General features: G+C 36.9%; 1 protein-coding gene across 2 annotated transcripts; it reads left to right on the top strand.

Moving 5' to 3' along the window:
• The first annotated feature begins 9 nt into the window (after positions 1-9).
• On the top strand, positions 10-23097 carry GK5 (glycerol kinase 5). 2 transcript variants are annotated; one of them, XM_071752149.1, is made up of 16 exons: positions 10-201; positions 1079-1172; positions 3329-3404; positions 3840-3933; positions 4874-5005; positions 6609-6684; positions 7419-7480; positions 7570-7643; positions 7931-7991; positions 9095-9221; positions 12207-12311; positions 14678-14763; positions 18596-18699; positions 19999-20058; positions 20933-21066; positions 22350-23097. In XM_071752149.1, the coding sequence occupies exons 1-16, from the start codon at positions 70-72 to the stop codon at positions 22484-22486; spliced, it is 1554 nt and encodes a 517-aa protein (XP_071608250.1). In that variant the 5' UTR covers positions 10-69; the 3' UTR covers positions 22487-23097. The 2 variants fall into 2 exon arrangements, with proteins under 2 accessions (XP_071608250.1, XP_071608251.1); XM_071752150.1 differs by having other exon boundaries at positions 176-349.
• The last annotated feature ends 1028 nt before the right edge of the window (positions 23098-24125 follow it).

Genomic DNA, 24125 nt, shown 5'->3' with positions numbered 1-24125 from the left:
GCGGGGTGGCGGTTTTGTGGCGGGCGGCAGCCGCCAGGCGGCCACTCGGCGGTAACTGCGCGGCGGGCGATGCCGTGCGGGCAGCAGGAGAGCGGCGCCGCCCCCGCGCGGTACGTGGTGGGGGTGGACGTGGGCAGCACGGTGGTGAAGTGCCACGTCTATGACCGGTCGGCCGCCGTCAGGGGCTCCAGCTGCAGGAAGGTGAATCCGCGGCGGAGGGGCAGTGGTGGGAGCTCATCGGGGCGGGGCCGGGCCCTCACCTCGCTAGTGGGACTTGGCGGGAGAGGCGGGCGCCTGTGGTGCGGCCGAACGTGCCCGCTCTCCACCGAGTGCTGGGCGGTTTTGACCGGTGGGTTTCTGGGTCTCTGGCCGGAGCGGGAGTGGGTCGGGGCTCGGCGCGGGGAGTGCTCACAGGCGCTCACCCGGCGTGGCTCAGTCCGGCGAGCGCTGTACCCCGAGCCGAGTGGGACTTCCCGAGGGCCCTCAGACCACCCGGGGTGAAACGAACCCCCCAGCCCGGCTGTGGGCCCCGCCGGGACCCCACCATTGTCCCGGCCCCCTTGCAGCTCGGCGTTTGCCCCCGCCCTCCTTTTCCCTCCTTCTCTTTAGTCGCTTATCGACTAAATCCTCTCTGAACAAAACGACTTTTGTTAGCAGGGCATAGCAGAGACCTGCGTAAGACTTGCATTTACACGCTTGTCGTTATCTAACAGCGCTCCTCAGAAAAGTGTTAACTTTGAAACATGAGTGTCAGGCTGCTCCTGATTTTGGGAGCACACAGCTCGTGATTTTGGGATCAGTTACAAACTCCAGAATTAACTTTTTTATTGTTGGCTATTGCAATTAAGAGAATGTAGCGAGGGGAAGTGTAAGGAACCCGATGAATTTTCAGTGATGGAAGGGGACTTTCTGGAGGTACCAGGCCCTCTTGCTTGAAGCCCAGCTGGCAGGTGCTCCCTGGAGTCAGAAAATTAAGACCCAAAAAAAGCAAACCCAAGCATATTTGCAGAAACTTGGACAAGAATTCTGGTTTTGTGAACTAGCGATTGTAATAATGCTGTGTATTTTTTGTTAACAGGTGGAATCACTTTATCCTCATCCTGGATGGGTTGAATTAGATCCCGAAGTGCTGTGGAGTCAGTTTGTTGGTGTGATAAAAGAGGCTGTACAAGGTAATGGCTTATAAAATTTGAAGACTATTATTGATCAAAATTAATAAAGTTAGTTGGTTAGACAATAACATTATTTTTATTTCTTTAAAACTACTGAAAATTCATTGCTGAGCACAGGTCTGCAACATACATGAAAGCTGATTCCATTAATACGTAAAATATGACTCTTTAATTTTAAAATTAATATGACCAATTAATTTTTTTCTCTCAGTGTTGCAAAATTAGGATTGAAGTAGAGGTAGTGTGCCCATTTGATTTACAGGTCACTGACAGTGTCATGTTGCTTTAGCATTCTGTGCATGTATCTTTCCCCAGTGTCAGTGTTCTTCCACTGGATGCCTCTGTGTACAGAAAGTAGGGTTGCTTCCTTCTCTTGTTCCCCACTGTTCTACGACAGTTTTGCATACTGTGTCCATACTGTGCTGATGTGTGTGAGAGAATGGAAGCAGGATACTGCACAGTTGTGCTTGCTCAATTGCGATTGCATATTCTCATTTCCCCCACTCAAATTACAAACAGTTCTTAGCATTCAGTTTCTTTATTATTATTGTTACTATTGTTATTATTACCTCAGTCTAGCATTTCCTAGTTCTAGTAGTTTCCTGTTCTAGTACTTCACGCACTAGAACAGACACAACTCCCTTTTCTGCCCAACTTCTGATGATATTTTGTTTTGTTTTTCCCCTTGCCTGTTTTTCTGCTCTATCTGGGCACTAAGTCCACAGCTCCCTCAGCTTTCCCATTATACTTGATCCAACACAGATCACCTTCAGTGCCACACTGATGTGCTGGCCTGTCATCTGCACCCCCACTCACTTTTTTACAGTTTTCCAGCCTCCTTGATGCATGTGTGTGCCTCATTCTTTCAATGCTTAAATTTCTGTTCAGCCCCTCTTGCAGTGGGGTTGGAGTGTTACTTGGAGTGTAATCTCCAAGTGCTGCTCTGGTGCTAAGCCTGGCTCAAGCCAAAGCTGCTCTTGTCTCTTCCTTTGGAAGGCAGCCCAGGGAACAGGATAAGTAACCATTACCAGGTATAAGCTGCTGCAGATTATTTTGGGCTCTTGCTCTGTTTTCTCAGCAGCCACAACTATTCTGGCACAAAAACATCAGTGCCACCTCAACTCCTAAAGATCTTATTAGCTTCCTCCACTCCACTCTGCAGGGCAAACCAAGAAGCAAATGTTTTGGCTAGTTTTAAAAGGGGAAGCTCCTCTTGTGGCCAAGCTGTGTGCACTGTGGGCAAGTCATTTTTACGTGGTTGGGTAATACAAGTGAGTCTGAGCCCATACTGCTGTCAAAAGAAGTCCCACCCTCCTAGAGGGCTGTTTCCAGTCAGAGCAGTTTCCTGAATCAAATCACTGTGTGGTTGTTTGTGTCAACAGAACTTTATGAATATTTGTGCCATCACAAGAAGGGGTGTGGTACCAGGGCAGGAATGACTGTATACAGAAGGAAAGCAAAGGAGCATTTTAAAGGGCTTGTGGAGCTAAAACATGTGATTCTGTGCCTGACTGGATGAGCTGACTTAGTTTAGCACTACCTAAAAGTTAAAACTGCTTCTGGCTGCATGGTCCCACTCCTCTTTCTGGCCCTGGTACTGGTTCAGCCCTTGCAGCTTTAGCTGAAAAATACCCAGGTGTGTCTTCTGATTTGTATTTCTCTTAAAAAAACTTAGCTCTGCTCACAGAGGGGTCTAGAGAGCATGATAGTTGACACAGGGAGGTAGCAGAGATGGGGAGCAGTATGACATGCCACTCTAATGTGCAGTTAGGTATTTCTGTTTGTGCTTTCAGTCACATTCATCTATGTGGAATGCCCATTTTAATTGATTATATAGGCATATGTAACCTGCCTGTCTGTCACTGGAACTGTTGAAGTAAAATAACAACAAGCCTTTCAAAATATAGAAAGGGTCAGTGAGCTACAACTGCTTTGGTAAAGTAAGGTTTTTTAATTGCTTTGGAATCAGTTGTCTGACCTTGAGTTCTCTAATGCTTCCTCGTTCTAGCCAGTTAGTTGGCCAGTCTGTAGAGATTTGTATTCTTTTAAATATTATTATTATTTTCCTAAATATGCCATACATGTTATATTTAGACAGAAGAAGTTGTATTTTTGTTTGCATAAGGTTTTTGGTGTGATTTGTTTTTGGTTTTTAGCTGCAGGACTTCACATGAGGCAAATTGCTGGTCTTGGCATCTCAACACAGAGAGCAACTTTCATTACATGGCACAAGTATGTATAGTGAGTGTTGTTTAAAATGAATTTATACTAATTTGTATTCATAGACTGGATGAAAGCAGACTGTAGAAATGTTGAATTAGGTCAGGTCACAACCTCTGGGCAACAAATGTCAGCCATTCATGTTCTCCTTAGTTTGCACAGCCACACCTTACAGCAGTTGGGAACGATTTAAAAGTGTATTTCCTTTTTGATTAGTTCTTAGTACTTTGGAAGAAAGAGATGCATATGCAAATTTTTTAATTCTGTTCGAATTTTGTCTCTTATTTACTCGAATCCATGCGAAGGCTAGGAGGATATGCACTTATTTTATGAGCTGACCTTGTGTTAAGTGTCCTAGTGTTGCAAATGATAAATAATGTTGATTTTTTGGGAGGCCAGTTTATGTTCGATAGTTTTAAATGGAAATCTGCAAATACTGTTTTTCAGGAAGACAGGGAAACCTTTTCATAATTTCATAAGTTGGCAAGACTTAAGAAGTTCTGAACTTGTGAATTCCTGGAATAAGTCCCTTCTGCTGAAGGTAAAACTGCTAAGCTGGGTACTGCTTGGACATACTAGAACTGATTAATTTTTATGAAGAGTGAGGTCAGTATATGAAATACTGGCAATGTCCTGTTAATGTGATGTGCTGTGGCCTAAAAGCATTCAACAGAGCAAGATGAGAGTGGAAAATCCTACCAAGAGAAAATGTAGTAGCATCAAGAAAACTAACGGCCTGAGCAGAATTAATTTGGGGAAAGGTATCTGTAGCTCTGTCATGCCTATTTGTTACTTTTTAGGTTTTTTTAAGATGAAGATGTTACATGTTAATGCCACTACAAATAAGTTTTGGATCTAGGTAGGTCTTGATTGGCCTTGTTTCAGGCTTTTTCCTTGTTTGGGTTTTTTTTAAAGTACTCTGCTCAGTTTAGAAGGTATATTTTATGCTACTTGTGTCTCATGCCTCATACCTTTAGAAGAGAGAGAATTGCTGTAACTGGAAAAACTGAAGTTACTTTTCCTGTAAGTGGAAACTAATTAGCACACCCACAGTAATAAATTCTTGGTTTTGCCCCAGATTTCTTTCATGAATGAAAACTTCATTAACGATTAAGTTTGTGATAGTCTATTAAAACGTAATAGAGCCTGTCTCCTGCAGGAGAAATTTCACTGCAATAACAGTATGTAACACTGTCACCCACATCAGGCATTGTTCTCATTTAGGTGACTTTTCTTTGTAATGCAGAACAGTCTTTATCAGTGTGGCACCAGAAGTCAGTAAAACTCTGTCCAGCTGCTCTTTCCTGTGGTATTTGTTGTGGGAAGGCGAACTGTTGAAACCTTGTGTCAGGATGATCTAACAGAATTTTACCTTGCTGAATCTAATATGTTGTCAGCAGCTTTCATGTCTGTTGACGTTCTTTAAAGGTGATTGAAAAGTGTGAGATTAAAATTTAACTAACTGTTTTCTTTTGAAACAGGTAATCCATATAATTTTTACAGTTCTTCATTTCTTGACTGGGAATGACCGATTTTTGGCACCAAGTTTTCTTACTTTTTCAACACAACAGACTTCTATGAAGTTGTCATGGGTTTTTAAAAATATTCATGAGGTAAGCTGGAAAGGAAAAAAAGTACAGCTTCAGTCATAATGGATAGTGACTTCAGTTGGTTAATACCCTCTTTGCTTTTGTCTTGTTTATTCTTTTCCTCCAAAGAATCAGAATGGAAGACTTCTATCTGTGTTTATCTTGAAAGCCTCTCTACCAAAATAACTACTTGTGTTTATCCAACCTTTTCCTCTGATTCTGTAAACAGTAGTAGTAAACAGTTTTTGTAGTAGCTAAAGGTTTTTTCCATGCATAAGAAACATAATTAAGTCACTTTATTTCACTTGGTGTAATTATGCAGTTAGTAATTGTTTTAAAGTTGTTTGCAGTCTGGATTTGCATGACAATTGCATCTGTTTTCAACTAGCACTCTTTCCACTCTGCATTATTCCAGTTGTTACAGTTACACAAGTACAATTACACAAATAGTATAGTACCAGTCAAACACTGCAGTTTATTTTACATTTTGTGCAGATTGGAAAATACACATAAAATAAGTTGTGCTAGTATAATTTAATGGACTAATAAGCACAGAGCTATTTGTTGCTGTATTCTTTCCTCTCCTCCTTACCATTTTCCTTCCTTCTTCCTATTGTAATTATAACTTCAATGATCTTATTTTCTATGCTCATTTTCAAGTTATTTTTTAAGAAAATGCTCATCATCCATTTCCTACCCGATGAAAAGAAACCCTGAAAACTTTTAAGTTTAGTCTGATATTTTTCTGTCACAAAACCAACTGTTGAGAAGGTCAAGTGTAATTTTTTTACAGGTATGTTTTGGTTGGATCTTTTGAAAATATGTGGTGTGAATTTGAAAGATTCTAGAATTGAAGGTTATGCAGCTGCTTAGTTTTCAGTCTGAGATAAATATTCTTCCTGATTTTGTCAGGAGCTAATATTAGAAATATGTTACTATCGAGCAAAGGAGCTCAAAAAATTCATGGCTCTTAATTACACCAAATAATGTTTATATTCAGTTTTGAGTTAATTAGTTTGTACCTTCTTTTATGAATTTTGCTGTTGCATACATTATCAGCTAGGGCAAATTAAACACTAATTCTCCATATTAAAGGGGAAAATCCCAAGTAAAATAACATTTTGAAGTTTTTACAGACATCATAAACCAAAAAGCAGTGTCCCTGTCATTATTTTTCTCAATGTATGTTTAAAAATACACTTATTTCTTCTATTTCTGTTAATTTTAATTTAAGTGCAGTATGTAGGATGTTATTCATTCTTTATTCTGCACTCCTTTACCACTGCTATAATTAAGACTACTAAGTCCTGCTTCTTAAGGCTCTGTTGCCACTGCGGTAAAAGATTAATTGCTTTCCTTTACTTGGCAACATCTGTAAGAAACTGCTTATTCTTTTTTAGGGGCATGAACTGTAGGATAATATTATTTATATGGTAATAGTAACATTATTATAATATAAGTAATATTGTATTATAATATATTATAATGTAGCCCACCCTTTTTAAAAGAAAAAATTGTCAGAGACTTGTTTTTCGGGAACATTATCATTAACCACAATGAAAATGAGAAAAAATCAGGAAATTGTACCCAGTTGTAAATACTTTTTTGTGTGTGTATTTGTTCCTAGGCTGAAGAAGCTGCCAAAAAAAATAACTGCTGCTTTGGAACAGTAGATACGTGGTTATTGTATAGGTTGACTAAAGGTGAATATTACAGTTCCTCTTAAATATTAATAAAACATACTGGAATCTAGGTAATGAGATTCATGACTTTCATTGGTACATTCTAGATTTCAAAAGCTTTTTTGACAGTTTGTGGGGTTTTTGTTTTGGTTTTTTTTATGAATACTGTAAAATATTTAATGTTAAAAAAACCCAACTTCTGAATTCATTTTCTTTTGGACTTCACTGGAAGGGCAATCAGAGAAATAGTTACTTTGTGTCATCAACCTTCTAAGCATTTAAATTTTAAAGAGGGCTATCAGAACTGATGGTCCTTGATTGGAGAAAAGTACCTGAGAAAGCCAACAAACAAAGAATTATTACAAAGGTGGAAGAATTACAAGGCTCTGTCCTGAGGGTTAATTGGATAGGTTATGATGTGGTAGGTGTTGTCAAAAATACTCCAGCCATTTTCATGAGGGTAAAATAAAGTAATTGATATAGTAACTAATATAGAAATATTTATATGCAATACCAACATAATTGTATTAATGATATTACTAAATAATATTGATATATTAAAATAATGTTATACAGTAGTTAATATATAATTACAGTTATGGGTTTTGCTTCCTTGTTGTATCATTATGACTTTGCCTATAGTGACTCAGTTTATATTTCATGGAAGCCATAGATGTTTAAAGAAAAAGTATTTTTAAAATTACTCTTAAATAATTTGTTATGCAAAATCTTACTTTGTTATTTATTTATGATAGGTTCTGTGTATGCTACAGATTACTCAAATGCCAGTGCTACCGGCATTTTTGAACCCTTTACGGTATGTGGTGTTCCAAAAATATGTTGTTGCTATTTATTACATTTATTGAGAGAGTTGCTGACAATTTTACTTTTTCCATATTATTTCAGAAATGTTGGAACCCCTCTTTGTGTAATTTACTTTCCATTCCAATGTCTATTTATCCACCAGTGAAAGACACAAGGTAATTATAAAGGCATATTCAAAAGAATATTATAACTTAAAATAATTGCCTTTAGAAAATGCTACATAGTCTGCACAGGCTAAGTAATAATACAGGTACTTTTATATGCAGATGTTTTAACACTGCATCCATAAGTTTATTTTTACTATCATTATTTATTAAGGAATTAGCTTTAATTTTTAAAAATTAACTGATATAATTACCTTTCATATGTGATGCAGACCCACGCCTTATAACAAAAAGGTCAATTTAGTATTGTGATGTTTCTCCCTAACATTTGTTTTAAGCTTCAACTTTGGATCAACTGACTCTGAAATATTTGGGGTACCTATTCCAATAATGGCAGTGGTAAGTGAAAATGTTTTCTTAGTTCAATCTCTATGGTTGTGCCTGTATTCTTGTTATTTAGCTTTGATTTAATCCTTGCATATTTAGTAACTACTCTTTATTCCTTCTCAGTGACTTAACTGCAGTAGAATTGGGTGTTGAATTTCTGTCCAAAAACTCAGTTTACAAACTGAGGGAGAAAGGAGGAGAGAGGAACAGGCATTTCTAGAGATTGAGGTGCTAGATGACCAGATGATTAAGCACTGAAAATAGGAGTTAACAAAGCTGGGTTCTGCGCTAAGCTCTGGTAATGTGTTTCTCTCTGGCTTGCAATAACTTTTTGTTCTCACTAATGTTGGTCCATCCTGTCTTGACTTCAGCAAGACTCTAAACAAATATAAGAGTAATTATTAATAACTCCACTAATGGTACCTTTTATTTCTTTTACTTCTGTTTTTCACTATAAATGAATGGCAAATAACATGTTTTTGTCTCTTATTTTGTAAAGTGATAATTTGCCAAAAAAATTTTCTTGAATTCAGCTAAATGGAAATAATATCTAACCAACATGAATCTCTCCTATTATTTTGAAAGAATTATAGACTCAGTTCATCTGTAAATTTACTGTTTCACCAAGGCACAAATATAAGTAAATACATTTAATAACCATCATAATTGTTGAAAAACTGAGCAGGGGAATATTTGGTACAGGAGGCATTGTAGGAAAAAAGGAAGGTAAAACCTCAATTTCAGCTTTCTGTTAGGATGAAGGGGAATTCAAGCCAAGCTACTATGTTCTGCTCCCTGGTATTGCAAACGTCTGTTTTTGTGAAATACTAATAATTCTTTTGTTTCCATACCATTTTTCAATGTTGCAAGCAATATTATAGAAATCCACATAATGTCCAAACCTGGTGTAATTTGATTCTAGTGATTAATCTGTTGGGTTGGCCTGCAAATACTTAAGAAATGGTACACAAGTCCTCTCTTCATGTTCCATTCCTTTCTGAATGGTATGTGCATTCAGAACTCTGAAGTGTTAGCAGTGATATTTTAAAATCCAGCAGCATTGTAGGTTGGTAGTTAGTAGCCAACTTGCTGTGTTGTTTTTGTTGGTATGGCAGGTAGCTGACCAGCAATCAGCCATGTTTGGAGAATGCTGTTTTCACCCAGGAGATGTTAAATTGACAATGGGAACAGGTGGTTTTTGGAATGTGAATACTGGAGAGCATCTCTTTGCATCACAAAGAGGTAAGCTGGTGAAATTGTAGAATATTTTGTGTTATGTGACAGCTGTTAATGTTGAGAAAAAAATGGAAAAAAAAAAAAAAGAATAAAATGGAGCTATGCTTTTCCTACAATCTTCAGTTGTAGAGAAAACATTAGAAAAAGTTCATAATGGAAGACTCTGGAAATTTTAATTGGTAATTTAGATCTTGGTTGTGATGACATATGCTTCTCATGAAGAGAGTTTAAGTAGCATCGCTCAGATGCTACGCTCAGAATTGTGTCTGTTACCTGCAGCCCTCCCTTTTTTTCTCACCTGTTCTTGATAGCAGTACAGGAATGGAGAAAAAGAGGATTGGTTCTTTTGCTTCTCACATCAAAATGATCTGTTTGATCACTTTAAATTGCTCCTCTTGAGCCCTTATGCTCTGAAGTACCTGCAGTGAGATAATACAGGATTAGCAATTACTAGTTTAGTTTTCAAATACTTAAAATAGGCTCCCCAGTGTGTTTTTTAGTGTTCAAAACTTTCAGGCTTGTTACGTTTTCATAGATGGCTATGTTAAGAGAGCAACAATGGATAATGAAATAATTTTGCCTGCACACTCTTTCCGTGTGTCATACTTTTAAACAGTAATTTCAGAAAGCCTACTGTTTAAAATGGAAGGCGTAGGGCAGGGGAGGAGGACGGTGGAGATTTTTACCAGCTACAGTCTGAGAGGATGCTGGCAAATATGGGAGATGTCAGAACTGAATTAACAGGGATATCAAATTCCCTGTGAATGTGAATGCTTTTCCAGGTAATAAATTATATCATTACAATGGTAATTGGATTCAGGAAATCAGTTGTTTGTGGTCTGTGGAAATGAAGTAACAAAAACATGCTGTACTTAAAATATTTGGCTATTGAGATTTGATAGGAGTTGAAAGCTTCAAGGCAAGGCTGTGGAACTGCTTTACGTTCCTATTTATGTTACAATTATTTTCCCTATGTTTTTTGGCTGTTGTGTAGTGTGGTTAGTAGGACAGGATAGATACCTAGCTTTTTGAGTGCCCTAGGCATGAACTGTAGTGCATTCAGTCTTTAAAGTTGACACATGTATTTAAGACTGCAAGATGAATCCCTATAGCATCCTATTCATTAGCTGCTGCTCTATTTTGTGATCTATATTTAGTTGCTACATATGACAGTTTTAAAAAATGTTCCTTGAGGAAAAGCACTTCTCACAATGCAGTGATGGAACCACGTTGTATTAAAATCCACCTCTCCTGCAGTCTGATAGTTCTTAGCAACTGAGGTTTTGCCAAGGGTCATTCTTGGAAATATGTATATCACTTTTTTTCTTTCAAGAGACAAGTAAAAACTTGAATATAAATAGGTGCTGCTGATTTTTTTTCCCTTGTAAGCACCAGAGTGCTTCCAGGACTAACCAGATTCCTGCAGTTGCTCTAGTACTAGGATGCTGCTTTTCTGGACAGAGGCAAGCAAACTGGAGATGCTTCTGTGAGAAGCACTTGTATATCAGTAAAGTCACCTTTAGAAAACTGAGAGAAATCCCTAGATGTTTCTGATGCTTTTCTTGTCCTGTCCTATAGTTAGAGGGACCTTTGTTGCATTACCTGTCATCTCCGAGTCCTGAGCAGGGCCCCATATAAAGTCTGAGTGTTCTCTTCACTCCGAGAGTTACGGTACTTGGGTTGTGTAAGGTTTTCATTGCAGTGGCCACTGAATGCTTTGGTTCTTACCAAGTGTCATGAAAAAATATTTGTCAATCTGCAGTGCTGGAAAACAACTACTGTTGAACTGGATAACAAGGTTTTTGCTTTGGTGTTAAAAAGCAGTTCTTTCTGGGAGTTTGTTCAATGATCTTACTAATACAGATATCAGACAAAAAAAGTCTGTATTCACACTGTTTTCTTTTTGTTAAGTTTTGACATATTGAGGAGCAGAGGGGAGAACAAATCATCAGGTTTGTGATGCCCTCATAATTGGCTATTTATTTCTAATGTAATAGTATCTTCAAGCAGGAAGCTTTTTGAAAGGTCCTATACTGTTTTTTCAAAACACTGACAGTGTTTGCCTGATGGATTTCTGCCTTCTGAGAAAAATGGGAAAAAAAACCCTGTCATTGAATATTTTTTAGTCACTGCAAAGCCAACACTACTTGGTGAGAGTTGTAACTTACTGCAAATCCTGTTATGTAAACCATGGAAGTGCTAATCTTTTGTAGTTTTAGACAAAGTATGTCACCAAATATTTGTAATTTGGGTGTTTAGGTGTTTGTTTTGTTGCTTGTGTTAGGTAAACATAAAGGTAGAATGCTGTAGTTAACTGGCTGTAGCCTTTGGGGACAAGGATGGGCAAATTGTCAAATGTTTTCTTTACTTGCTTTGTATAAGAAAGCACTGCATATTGAAAAAGGAATAAAACAATCTATTGCTTTTATTGTCTTCTGTGAATAGGCTCCATGTTTTAAGTGTGTGTTGGCTTCTTTTGTGTTTGTGTGTCTGTTTTAGTATTTCCACTTCCTTTCTGAAAGCCCAGCCTTTGAGTTTTAAGTTTTGGGGAAGTGAGTTCTGACTTTTTAATTCTGACAATTAGAAACAAGTAAGGAAAATTAGATGAATTGAAAACAAGTAGGAAAATGTTGATAAATTTTTAAGTATGTACATCCTTAACATAAAAAGTAAGTGCAAATTGCTCTTCTTAGCTTAAAGAGGTAGTTGGTTGGTGGTTTTTTTGTGGTTTGATAGTAATTTTTTTTCCAGTTTAACTTTGGCTTTAACAAACTGTTGTTCAAATGTCTTGTAATTCCATCACACAATTTTGAAAAAGTACATTTAGCCTTTATTAATGAAATATTTTTGCTTGACTTCTGCAAAGGAATTAAATAAAAACTACCTTTTTATTAGTTGGGTGTATTGTAAGGATTGATTTTATATGATTTCTGGAAACATTTAATTTAGCTAGGTGTTGTGTTTTGTTTTGTTTCATGGAAAATAATAAAGATCTGTATCCACTGATTGGTTGGAAGATTGGGGAAGAAGTTGTTTACTTAACTGAAGGCTGTATGTCAGACATTGGCACTGCCATAAAATGGGCCCAGGATATAGGTAAGTAGTTCTTCAATCTTCTAGAGAGTAAAATGTACTATGACTTTAAAAACTGTTTTATGGGGGTATAATTATGTTACTGGACTTACTACTTTAAGTAGTTCGGTTTCACAATCATCGCCTCATCAGACCTCGCCTACATAATGTAGGCGTTTATTTTCCTGAAACATTACACTCCTCACTTGGTTTCTCTTGAGCATGAAAAACTTCCTGATAGTTTTTTTTTAACCCAGTGTCTGGACTTGAATAATGTAAAGGAACCTGTCTCAAGTAAGACATGTGCTGGTTTAGGGTACTTGGACTTGAACTTTAATCTGAGATGCAGAGAAACTGACTACTCATTAAGTGCAGGTAGCATGATAGTGAATTCAGTATCTCCCACGTTCCTTTTTGGAGATCTCTAGCTGTCCATCTCAGAATTAATAACAAGCTTGAGTTCTATGAAGAACTTGATGGTAGTTGTGTTGTGTATAATTCTTCACATAGAAATGATGTGCCTTTTGGCTATGACCATTGTGTAATGAAAAGATTTGCATTTTAGTTTAAGAAAAGATAATGAAAAACACCAGCTCTGTAGGAGTTGATATTCAAAAGCACTTCCTGTTTGTTTATAAAACAAGTTCTATGTGTATTGCAGTAAACTGTTCACATAGAAATTTATTTCAGCTTTATTAGGATGTAAAAAAGGAATTAGTGTCTCAAGCTTTGAGCTATCTGGGAAAGGTTTTCCTGAGGCATAGTTCACTACAAAATTCTGTATTTCTTGAAGCTGTCAACTTCTGGAAAACATGCGTGTTCACATACCTGTCCTTAAGGATGAAGTATGACAGACTGGTGCTGGTCTTTTGAGGAAATTACTTGGCTGAATATATAGCTGCAGCTATCAGTGGTCTGTATATAAGCTTGCTACTTTGAATTCCGTACTTAAACTGGATATTTATCCATATGGAACTTACCCATCCATAAAATGGATATTATTGGTATATGCCAACGAGTATAAAGGAGTTTTAGCTAGCCAGTAGTGAAGTGGGCATTATCTACAGTTGTTACAACAGGAAAAATTGGGGAAGTTTTAGAGGGACATAACAAGTAGCCATACTTCTGTAAACTCTCTAATAAGTAAGACCTTTATTTTCTGGAAATATGATTGTAAAGAAGCAGAATTTAGAAACTTTTATCAGCTTTACTAATAAAGAGAAGTGTTAAACTTATGCTCTGCAGAAGGAATTGGGCCAAAACATAAAAGGTAAGCTAATGGCCTCATTAAGGCTGATGAGACAGAAGATGAGACACATGATAGCAGTAAAGTTTTGGAAAGAGGAATTTCTACAGGAGGACAAACTTCGTTTAATTTCTGTTGGTGGAACCAGATCACTCCTAAGAATTTTGAAATAGGGGTATGTAGAATTTTAGGCTGAACTCAGCCTTACTTAATTTTTTCATTTTCTGTCCTGACGTAGAGATATTATACATAGTTCAGTAATAGCAAATACAACAAGAAGGAAAAGATGTGACTTAGGCATATTAGTCTGGACACAGTAGAATCTAAAGCTTTCAATCAAATTTATGAAAGTTACTAAGGTAAGTTGAAACTCCTGGTAAGTTACCAAGGCGGTTTTTTTCAAAGAAAATTTGACCTAGATTAACCTAGTTTGTCTTTGATAGGAGAATTTACTTTATAGACAAGAAAAAGCAGTAGCTTTCATTTATGGGAGACCTCTAGTCTTCTGTAAAACTTGTCGTGTGGCCACATAATGAGATTATTAATGAAAACTACAGAAGATGGGTGTTTGTACAAGAATTGCTTGTGAATGAAGAGCAAGCTTGAAAGAAGGATGTCTTGTAGAGTTTTGAAAAATCTGGCTAGAGAGAAAATATAAGTGGTGTCTTTTAAAAAGGTGATATTAGGACCGACCTTATTTGTCTTTATGTGTCAAGTCGCTTGTAAAAATGTCAGCTGTGCTGATAAATACAATGGGTATTAAGGGCATTCTCTGCAGACATTTAGTACTAGGGCTGACAGTAACATCTTTGGGAGGTAAAACATGTTGTCTGTTTTTCAGATCAAGTTTTGTAGCACACTTAGTGTGCCACTGTTAGCATTCTCAATTTCCATTTATGTCTTACAGGATGTAAAGATTAGAAGCAAAACAGATATGAGAGGATCCTTTTGAATTAGGCTTCATCTGAAGAGAATTTCTTTTTATGTGACTGAACGTGAAATGCAGAAGTGATCATTTCCCTGAGAACATGTAGTATGAGAATATTATAGAAGAAAATAGTCTAATTCTAGACTTTTGTCTCTTAGTAATATATGAAGAAATTGAAGTAAATAATAAAAGCATATGACTTATGCATCTTTGCAGATCTTTTCACCAATGTAGATGAAACAGCAAAAATGGCACGGAGTATTGTTGATTCTCAAGGCGTTTGTTTTGTTCCAGGTTTTCAGGTAAAAATATTATTAATACAATGGAGAATATATTTTAATAACCCGGTTAAAAATAACTTTTACATGTTTCAGTGTAGTAGTTTACATCTTATCACAGCACTCTGTACTGCTATGGTTCTTACTCTGTCCCTCACCACAACATATGAAGGTCATTGTCATGTCAGAATGCTTAAACACCATTCCCCCATGAGAAAAAACATACCAAATAGGAATATGACTTCCATTTTGTAGATGGAGACCTGGGGAACAGATAAACTAAAAGATTTGTCCACAGTAACTGAGGCAGTACCTACAGAGACAGAAACGGATGCCATAGCTTTTCTGCCACATGCAGAGATCTTATTAAGACAATACTTCTAATCACTGTTCTGAAATAATTCATGTTGTTCTGCCTCTTTTCAAGATGTAGGATGCAATTCATCAGAATACTTATACATACTTAAGGATGCACGAGGTTGTAAGTCCTGGTGTTATGAAAAGCAAAGATATTTAAATAATATTTAGATACTTCTTTGATAGGCAGATGTTAATCTTTAAATAGGGTCTGTGACTTCTTACTGAGCACACTGTATATAGTAAGGATTCCCTGGCATTTGTTCCCCACTTCAGTCCCCCTCCCTTTCCTAGTAGCTTGCTTCTGTTTTCCTCACAGAGGAACTTCCTGCAATGATGTGATCTTGTCTGAGTCACGGGCTCTGGGTTCTTTCTACTTGCTTTCCATTTATGTTAAGAGACCTCTGTATCCTCGTATCTGTCCTTTCCACCTCTGAGTCATGATCCCTCTTCAATTTCCTTACAGATGTGTGTTGCTGTCCCAGTGCAGAGGCAGCAGTGAGAGTGATACTGCAATTCAGTGTAGCATGTTAGTCTAGATTGGAATTGATAGGAGTTCCAGTTAATACACTGCATTAAATGGCAACTTGTGATAGCTGGGGAGCTGACAGACTGCCTGTCCAGCTACAGAGCAGTTGCTTCCAGTATGGGTTTGATAGTTGGTAATAATAATTCATAATTTGTCACCACAAAATATGACAGAGCTGTAAGAGCTCTTTGACAGACCTTCATAAAGAATGAAAATAAGCAGGTTTCGGTAATGTAGCTGTTGCTAGGTTGGGAACTGTGCAGAGCCCCAAAAGATTAAAGTTAAGCCACTTCCTATGCAATGTGAGATAATCTGACTAAAAGCATGTTTGCAACATCTGTTCCTGCATTGTAGGTTTATCAACATGAAAATATCCAAATCTCCACAGAACTTGGTTATCATAATCACTAATGCTGTGCAGGAGAAACTGGTGGTGTCCTGGTCTCAAAGTTGTCATTTGGAATATTACCATTATGAACTGTATTGGACAGATGAGCCAGGCAAGATGAAGGGAAAGCTTTTGCTGTGCTGTGGGGGTTGAGTAATACCTGCCATCACCTGGTTCTTTGTTGCATGGACAACTGATACTTGAACCTGTCAGATCTTAAAAAGATACTGTGTTACTTGAACAAGAAAAGCCATTAATATGAAAACATTATTCTTTTTTCTTCCTCAAAATTCAACACCTTTTTGTCTTAGAAGTCTTAAATAGTAGTTTTCTAGCTTGAATTGCATACATTTTAGAACTTCATGTTATGTTTTTGAGGACTCATACATCTTTCTGTGTGGGTCTAAGAGTTCTTTGGGATTTTTTTTCATCTTCATTTGTTTACCATACTCAGTTTGATCATTCCCAGGACTAGTGCTTTTTCTGAAGAAGCTTATCGTCTTTAATCTTACCTTTGTGCAAGTCTGATATGCAAAGAAAAATTTAATTTCTTAGCAGGTAGCCCAGCTATCATCTCAAACATCCAACCTAGTAATTATTTTGATTCTTAGGGGTATAGGGCATTATTATGCTGAAATGTTTCCATTTAACATTTACTGTGAGTAACTGTGCTGCAAATTAGCAAATGTTGAGCAATGTCAAATTTCAGTATTTGCAGATGGGAATCCTAAGGTAGACAAATGTTAGTCTGAATTAATTTTGAACTCCTAATTCTATTAATATTTTAGAGATATTGGGGAAAACCTCTTTTTTGTTCGGTGGGATTTTGGTTGGCTTTGCAGGTTTGTCTCCCCCTTTCTCTCTTGACACTGTTTCCAGAAGGAACTCCAGCCAGCTATTGGTAAACATTGCTTAAGTGTCTCCCTAGTTCTAATATTCCCAGTCCAAATTTAGAAGCTGTACATAGAAAACAGAATGGATTTCTCTTTTAACTGTGGCATCTAGTTACCACCGATAGTATCCACCAATGTGAATTCTTTGCCTTTAAAAAACTCTGCTTATCTCAATGGAACATGCTAAGCTTGTGCACTCAGAGTAATAGAATCTATACCAATTTACAAAACTTAATGGATTAAATGGTATGACAGGAGACATGAACAGAGTTGAACACGTAGGGACGTATCTGCTTAGCTTCACTGGCTAGATCTTAACACAAATTGATTGTATGGTAATGTTTGTTGGACATCAAAATGACAGTGGTTGAGGAGGGTTCTTGTGAAGCCCATGTGTTCATGTGCAATGATGCAGAACACTGAGGAAACATCATTGTGAATGTGTATTTGATATTGAGAGAATATGTGCAGTAATATGTTTCTTCTTCTTCTTCATTCTGCTGGAAACAGGGGTTCTGGGATTAGTTTACTATGATTAGTAGTAAGAGCAAAAACTTAAAACTCTTCATTGGGATGTATGCTTATATATGCACTGCCATGTTTTGGTTTTTTTAACAACTGATTCTTTCAACATGCTCATCCTTACGTAGAACATGAGTCTATTCTTTTTAGTTTATTATCTTGTGTAGGAAAATCTGTAAACTTGAAAGCCATGGGTCTTCATTGTCCATTTGGGCTATACAAGTGATGCCATTCTAAGAATGGGAAAGGTACTTGTATATGGAAAAAAAAAACAATCCTCTTTTTAATGTAGAAGGAGGAACTTCTGCAATATGCCAGTTTTTCTTTTGACTGTATGTACCTATCCATACATTTTGTTGCTTGTTTATCTCACGTTAGTACTTTCTTAATTTATTAATATGTGTGTATATATTTTATACACATAAAATTCAAACTTGATGTGAGTTTTGTCATAATTTATATTTAGCACAGTACTTCCAGAGTAGTGGAAAGGATTGTTTCAATCTAAAAGTTACTGTCTACAGTAAAAATTGAGGCTTAACATTGTCACAGACCAAGTACAGACCAGCAAACTAGTATTTTGTTATTAAGTTCATCAGAGGAGTTGAGGTGTGGAGAGAGCATTGGTCATTTGATCCTTCAGTTCTCCAGCAAAAAAAAAAACAATCTAGTGACCATTAGAATTTTAGTTGCACTCCAAATATTGGTATCTTCTGAAAACAGACTGTTGTATAAACTAATAAAAATTGTTACTGTCCTTTTCATTGTTACTTTTAGTACATCTAGTTAGTTCATCTATCTTTTAGCAGTTCAGTAAAGTTTTAAGAAAAAAACAACAGTGTGTGTGAAATCTTGCTAGAGAACAATATCAGTGTGTTTTGTCCCAGATACTTTATGTATTTCAAAGAAAAGTCATACGGATTAGTGTTGTTTAGTATGCCGGATTTATAAGAAGTCACTTAAAACCTTCTTCCTGTTGAAAGAAGCTATTTAAACTACTCACTGAGTTAGCTAATACTATACACTGCTTACATACTGTTTTCAATTTTCTCCTTTCAATATGCTGCCTGTAATTGTCGTAAGTTATTTTTTTTCTTACTCTTTGACTCCTTTCTTAAAAGCCGACAAATGTAATTCAGTGAACTCATGGTGAAATCTTTTCTGCAGATTTCTGTAAAAGACCCATATTTGTGTGCCTCTTTCATGGGACTGAAACCTTCCACTACCAGAAATCATCTCGTACGAGCTATATTGGAATCTGTAGCTTTCAGGTACTTCTTGCTTAATTATTTTGTTAAGATAGATCTGCTTTTGATTTCATCAGCAGTGTTAAATGGATACATGGACTTGTGCAGTTCATAAAATATAAATTGTACTAATCTATTACTTTTGCATTGATAAGGAGTTTTAGCTGCTTTCCTTTTTTTTCTGTAACACTTGACAAATAAGCTCATGCACATTTACTAGTTCAGAGGTTTTGTTATGAAGTAACCAAGTTGATATTATTAAATTATATTGTTTTCTGCTTGTTCTATAAATGTTTGCTGTTTAAGGTTTGTCCTTAATTCCCTGGCAGTGATATGTCAGAAGCTGTAATCCACTCCCAACCATTTATCTTTGGCGCTGGAAGTTTTGTATTAGCTTTTTGGCCAATACAAAATATTTTAGGTATTTTATGAACACAGTAATAGGCATCTTAAATATCTTTAAAGATGTGTATGGACAACTTCCAGATCTAGTTGTCAAGGTTAAAGATATTACTGTTAGTCACTGGTGATATCACATCAGTAGCTCACTGTGGAACAGCCTTGCAAACCTTTGCAGCATGTGTATGATTTCATTCACCCATAAGGGTTGAATGAATATGGTTTGAGCCTGCACTGTAGCCCATTAGGAAATACTGATATGGTTCCTTCCATCTAGTCAGCATTTCTGCTTTGGGCGTTAACAGCCTGTGGAAAAAAGGATGTCTGGAGGAGGGTAATGTTCTGAATTGCTGCAACTGTTTCTAATGTCTTTTTTTCCTGCATTGCAGGAAAAGAGGAACATGAGCTGCAGTAATTCCTGAACTGAAGCATGGGTGTCTCAAAACCAGATGTCCTTTGTGTTTAAATTTTCTCCCATTAAATGAAGTGGTTTCAGAACAAGTCAAACTTGCAGCCTTCAGATGTTCATTTGAAAGAATAGCTGGAGAAACTGAATAATGCTGTCAGCTTGGCTTCCTCACTCTAAAGCATTTGTTACATCAGCAATTGCATTGTGCCTGTAGAAATCTATCACTAATTTTAAGTGGGAAAAATGTACCTTCTACAGTGACATGCTATAAGTACGGCCATGATTTAGCCGTACTTGTACTCTCACCATGACAAAAAGCAATTTCAGTCCATTGTTTTCCTTTTTTTTTTTCTTTCTTTTTAAATAATTTATGCATTCTGGAAACTTATTAACTATTGCAGCAGTTAATGCCACAATTGTGGCATTTTTTTGCCTTGTATTTTATCATCTGTGTAGATACTAGAAACGCTTCATGGAATATATAATATTTGTTGCAACTGTATCTTTTTTTAAAGGAACAAACAGCTTTATGATGTCATTGTGAAGAAGGTACGCATTCCTCTTCAAACTATTCGGTAAGTTTCCTGTAACTTTTAAATTTAATATATGGGAGTTTGATTTTAAGTAGGTGTGATCTTATGCCTTTTGTCTTACTGTAAAAATTGTGCAGCTGAGAAAGAGATAAACACCAAGTCAAATGTTAATGTAACTAAAGTGGCAGTAGGGCCTACCCACAGAAGTGTTAGTTCTTAAACTATTAGTATTGGTTATTGTCAGTAGGTGAGTAATGAATTGCCCTTATTACTGAAAAAAAGAAAAAAAAAAGGCAAGTCATGTTTTCAGGTAGCACTAGAGTGCAAATATATAACAGTGCCTACCACAAAGGTCCTTCTAACCATTAATGAAGTTTTTTGTGCTGGGTCTGTCACAGACTGAATGTATTTTGAAGAGGTCGGTTAAAACTGGATCTAATTGTGAAGGAAAGAGGGAATAGTGTCAATCCAGTTGTTAGGACATGGGTTTTGCTTCAGTCTTTGAAGAAACAAATCAAATTTAGTGAGGTAACTGTGATCCCTAGAATATGCTTTTCACAACATCTTGGAAAAATCTAGCTGAGTTACGCATTCATTGCTGGAAAACTGTTTTGCACACTTTGGTAGGTACTTGGTTTGGGCACACCATATGACTTAGAGCCTCAGGCCCTCTCATGCTGAGAAAACTACAAAAATCCTTCTTCTGGCAGCCAGGGGTCATCGTGGTACCACGGCAAGGAACAGAGAGGAGAGCGTTTCTGTCCCTCCCCTGTCTCTTTACTGATGCCAAGAAGGTTTATGCATAAATGGGGAATGCCAGAAGTTGTTTTCTGAATTGTTGGTGATAGGCTTCTAGGTACTTGTGTATTCAGTTGTTTGTTTGTTTTTTTTTAACTTTTATCCCCTCTCCCTACAGAGCTGATGGAGGTGTCAGTAATAATAGTTTTGTCATGCAGATGACTTCAGATTTAATTAGTAAGAAAATAGAAAAACCTGCAAATGCGGACATGTCTAGTCTTGGTGCAGCTTTTCTAGCAGGCCTTGCTTCAGGTATGTATACATTTAAGGGAGTCTTCATTTTTCCCTTCATAAAGTATGGTCGTAACTAAGAAAAAAAATCAGGAAAATGTGGTACGTAACTTTAACTGTAAAAACTCCACCAAATTTAGTTATTTTTGTGGGAATCCCGGTTTAGTAGTGTTTGTTTCTCTGTATAGTGCTTTTTACCCACATACCTGCATTCAGTAGACCAAAGAAACAGATTATACTGCCATACACAAACCAAATCAAGGATGATATTTGTATTTCTAAATCAATTTCCCAATTATTTGAGCAGTTGTATGCTTGTTTAGTTGTATTTGAATAACTAGTGACTGAGGTTAATGTGAAAAGTATCTGCATATGTGTTTTTAAGATGTTTTACACTTAGTATGGTGCATTACTGGGGAAGAAGAAGGTGAACCAGGTCTTGCTGCCTTCCTCTTTCTTGACCTGGACACTGCAGCCCTTCCCATATTTTCACTGCCTGGAGCAGTGCTTGGTGGGAGTAGATCACGTGACAAGGAAGGTGCCACACTGCTGTGCAGCCATGTCATTCCTACACGTGTGAACTAAGTCTTTGGAGTTTTCTCAGAAATAAACACAACTGAAGTAAAAAATAAATCATTTACAGAGGAAAAAAACCAGCTCTACTCACACAGAATTGTTGCATGATAACCAGCCTTAAAGCTACAAACTGTCAGTGGTTTTGCTTAATGGAAGTATATTTTATAGGTGGATATTAACTTCATCTAATATCTTTGATATGTAAATAATACAGCTGTGAGATTAAAAACTACATGCTTGGGTAAAACTTACTCAGTAATGAAAACTAAGAAAGCTGCAGCCCTTGGTAGACAAGGATGATTCAATAGCATAACTTAATCTGAATACGTAATACTAGCTGTGTTCTGTGCTTATGCAATTTTTAAGACAGTGGAAAGCAACTAGAGCTAAGCTTTGGTTTCTGTGACCCTTCTTCATTGAGAAGGACCTGCAGCCAAAAGCACAGTGTGGATGAAACCTAAGGGGACTTGAGTGTACCAGAGCTGTTCCTTGGAAACAGTCCCAGTTAAGCAGATGTGCTGTTGTCAGGATTCCAAACACGTGGATGCTATTGGAAAGGAGTTTCACATGATAAAAATATGTTTCCCTCTGAGAAAGTTGTTGGTTAAGTAAAGAAAAGCTGTCATGATTTCTTACTGTGTTTCTGCTTTGAATTTTTGAGAAATAAATTAAAACGACACTAAAATAACATTTGCAGTTGAGCTTGACAATGAACTTTCTGTTTATAGGATTTTGGACTGACAAAGAACAACTAAAGAAGCTAAGGCAAATAGAAGCAGTTTTTGAGCCCCAGAAGGACCCAGAGGAATACAAAACTGCTATGGATACCTGGCTTCAAGCAATGAAACGCTCCCTGCACTGGTAGAAATTGACATTTTAATTTTATAAGGTTTAAAATGGTTTACTATTTATAAAAACTTGACATTATTAGGACAGCAAAATCCATAACTGGAATTTGTGATGGTATAAATGTAATGTTATACGGTATTTCAGTTACTGTCCTGCTGCTAGATTACTTACCACACCATAATGAACCTTCATAGCATCCCTGTGGCAGCTGTAGTCCAGCTGCAGGATTTGTGTCCCTTCGGTGACCTCCTTTGGGTGGCCCAGTAGCTTGAATCCTTCCAAGCAGTAGAAATGGAGAGTTTTTTCCTATGATGGGTTTTCAACTGAGGAGCTCACCTCCCTTCTGCTTTTTAAAATTTTTGGTATGTTAATCATTAAGGAAGGATAAAAGGCTTTTTTTTTTATAAAGACCAAAAGCTATGTTATCTGGCATGGCTAATATAAAATACATAAAAGGTAATCACGGGTATGCTATCTAACCTGTAAAAATCAGTAACATTAATATTTTCAAGCCTGTTGTTACATTCTACTATTACTAGCTAAAAGGAAGTCAAAAGTCTGGTTTTAAAGCTATGGATTACTTTTATATTTTTAAAATATGTTATAATAAAAGAAATGTGTAGTTCATTATTCTTATGTATTTGTTTATCACTAATTTGAAATTATTATAATTTTATTAGGAGTATGTATAAATTGGTTTAAAAATGTAAAATCATTAAACATTTTCAGATTAATGTCAAATTCAAGCTGTGGATGATTGTGTTTGACAGACACTGGAGACAAGAAATGTTTATAGATTTAACATTATTGAAGAGGGCCAAAGAACTGTAAGTCACTTGTGCTGAAAAATGGAATGTCAAATCATACACCATTCCCTCAGTTTACTTCCCAGTCATGTACCATGAGTTGAAGCATCTACTCTAGCTGTGTTCTTATTCAAACCAGATCTCTTTTGCCTGTCACCCTTAGTTTATTGTACCAGCTTTCTTATTCTGTTACTTTTGTCCTTCAACCTGTCCTATACCTTGGCACACAGGCTTTTTTTTCCTCTGGGTATTCTTCAAGTTGCAGAGATCATTGTCTCCTGAACCAGTTTTAATGGGAATCCTGAACTGAAGTCCAAAAACAGGTTTCTGTGCTGATTTCCAGTATTATGCCAGACTACACAATCTATATGGTTGGTAGCTTTATCGATTTTCCGCTTTTTCTCTTCTTTGACCAAAAGATACGGTTGTACAGGTGCCAAGGCTTTAATATAAAGCCCAGTTATGAGGCTCCCTCCACTCCTGCTCCTGCTGTAAGATAAGAACCTGTAGTTACAGGGTGTGTGGAACACATGCTTTTCTTCAACACCTGTTTTCAGCTTGTGATTTTTCTCTGCCACCTCAACCTCACTGCTAAAGAAAATACTGTCAAGAAAATTCTGCTAGGGCAAACAGAAAGGCTTTCAGTCTCGGTTTTTGAGCACAAGTTTGGGCTTCAGTTGCTGCTGTTCTACACTTTGTTGTCACTGAAGGAATTGAGTTTCACCAAAGTCTGCCTAGGAATCATGTCCACCTATTATCCTCTTCATTAAGACTCATCAGATGATGGGAGCTGAATCCCATTCTGTTCACATCTCTTCTCTGAAGGTAACTCAGCTAGCCATGTGCCTT

This window comes from Heliangelus exortis, chromosome 9, assembly GCF_036169615.1.
Source record: "Heliangelus exortis chromosome 9, bHelExo1.hap1, whole genome shotgun sequence".
Lineage (NCBI taxonomy): Eukaryota > Metazoa > Chordata > Aves > Apodiformes > Trochilidae > Heliangelus > Heliangelus exortis.
Note: the sequence above shows the minus strand (reverse complement) of the source record. Positions and strands in the feature narration are given on the sequence as shown.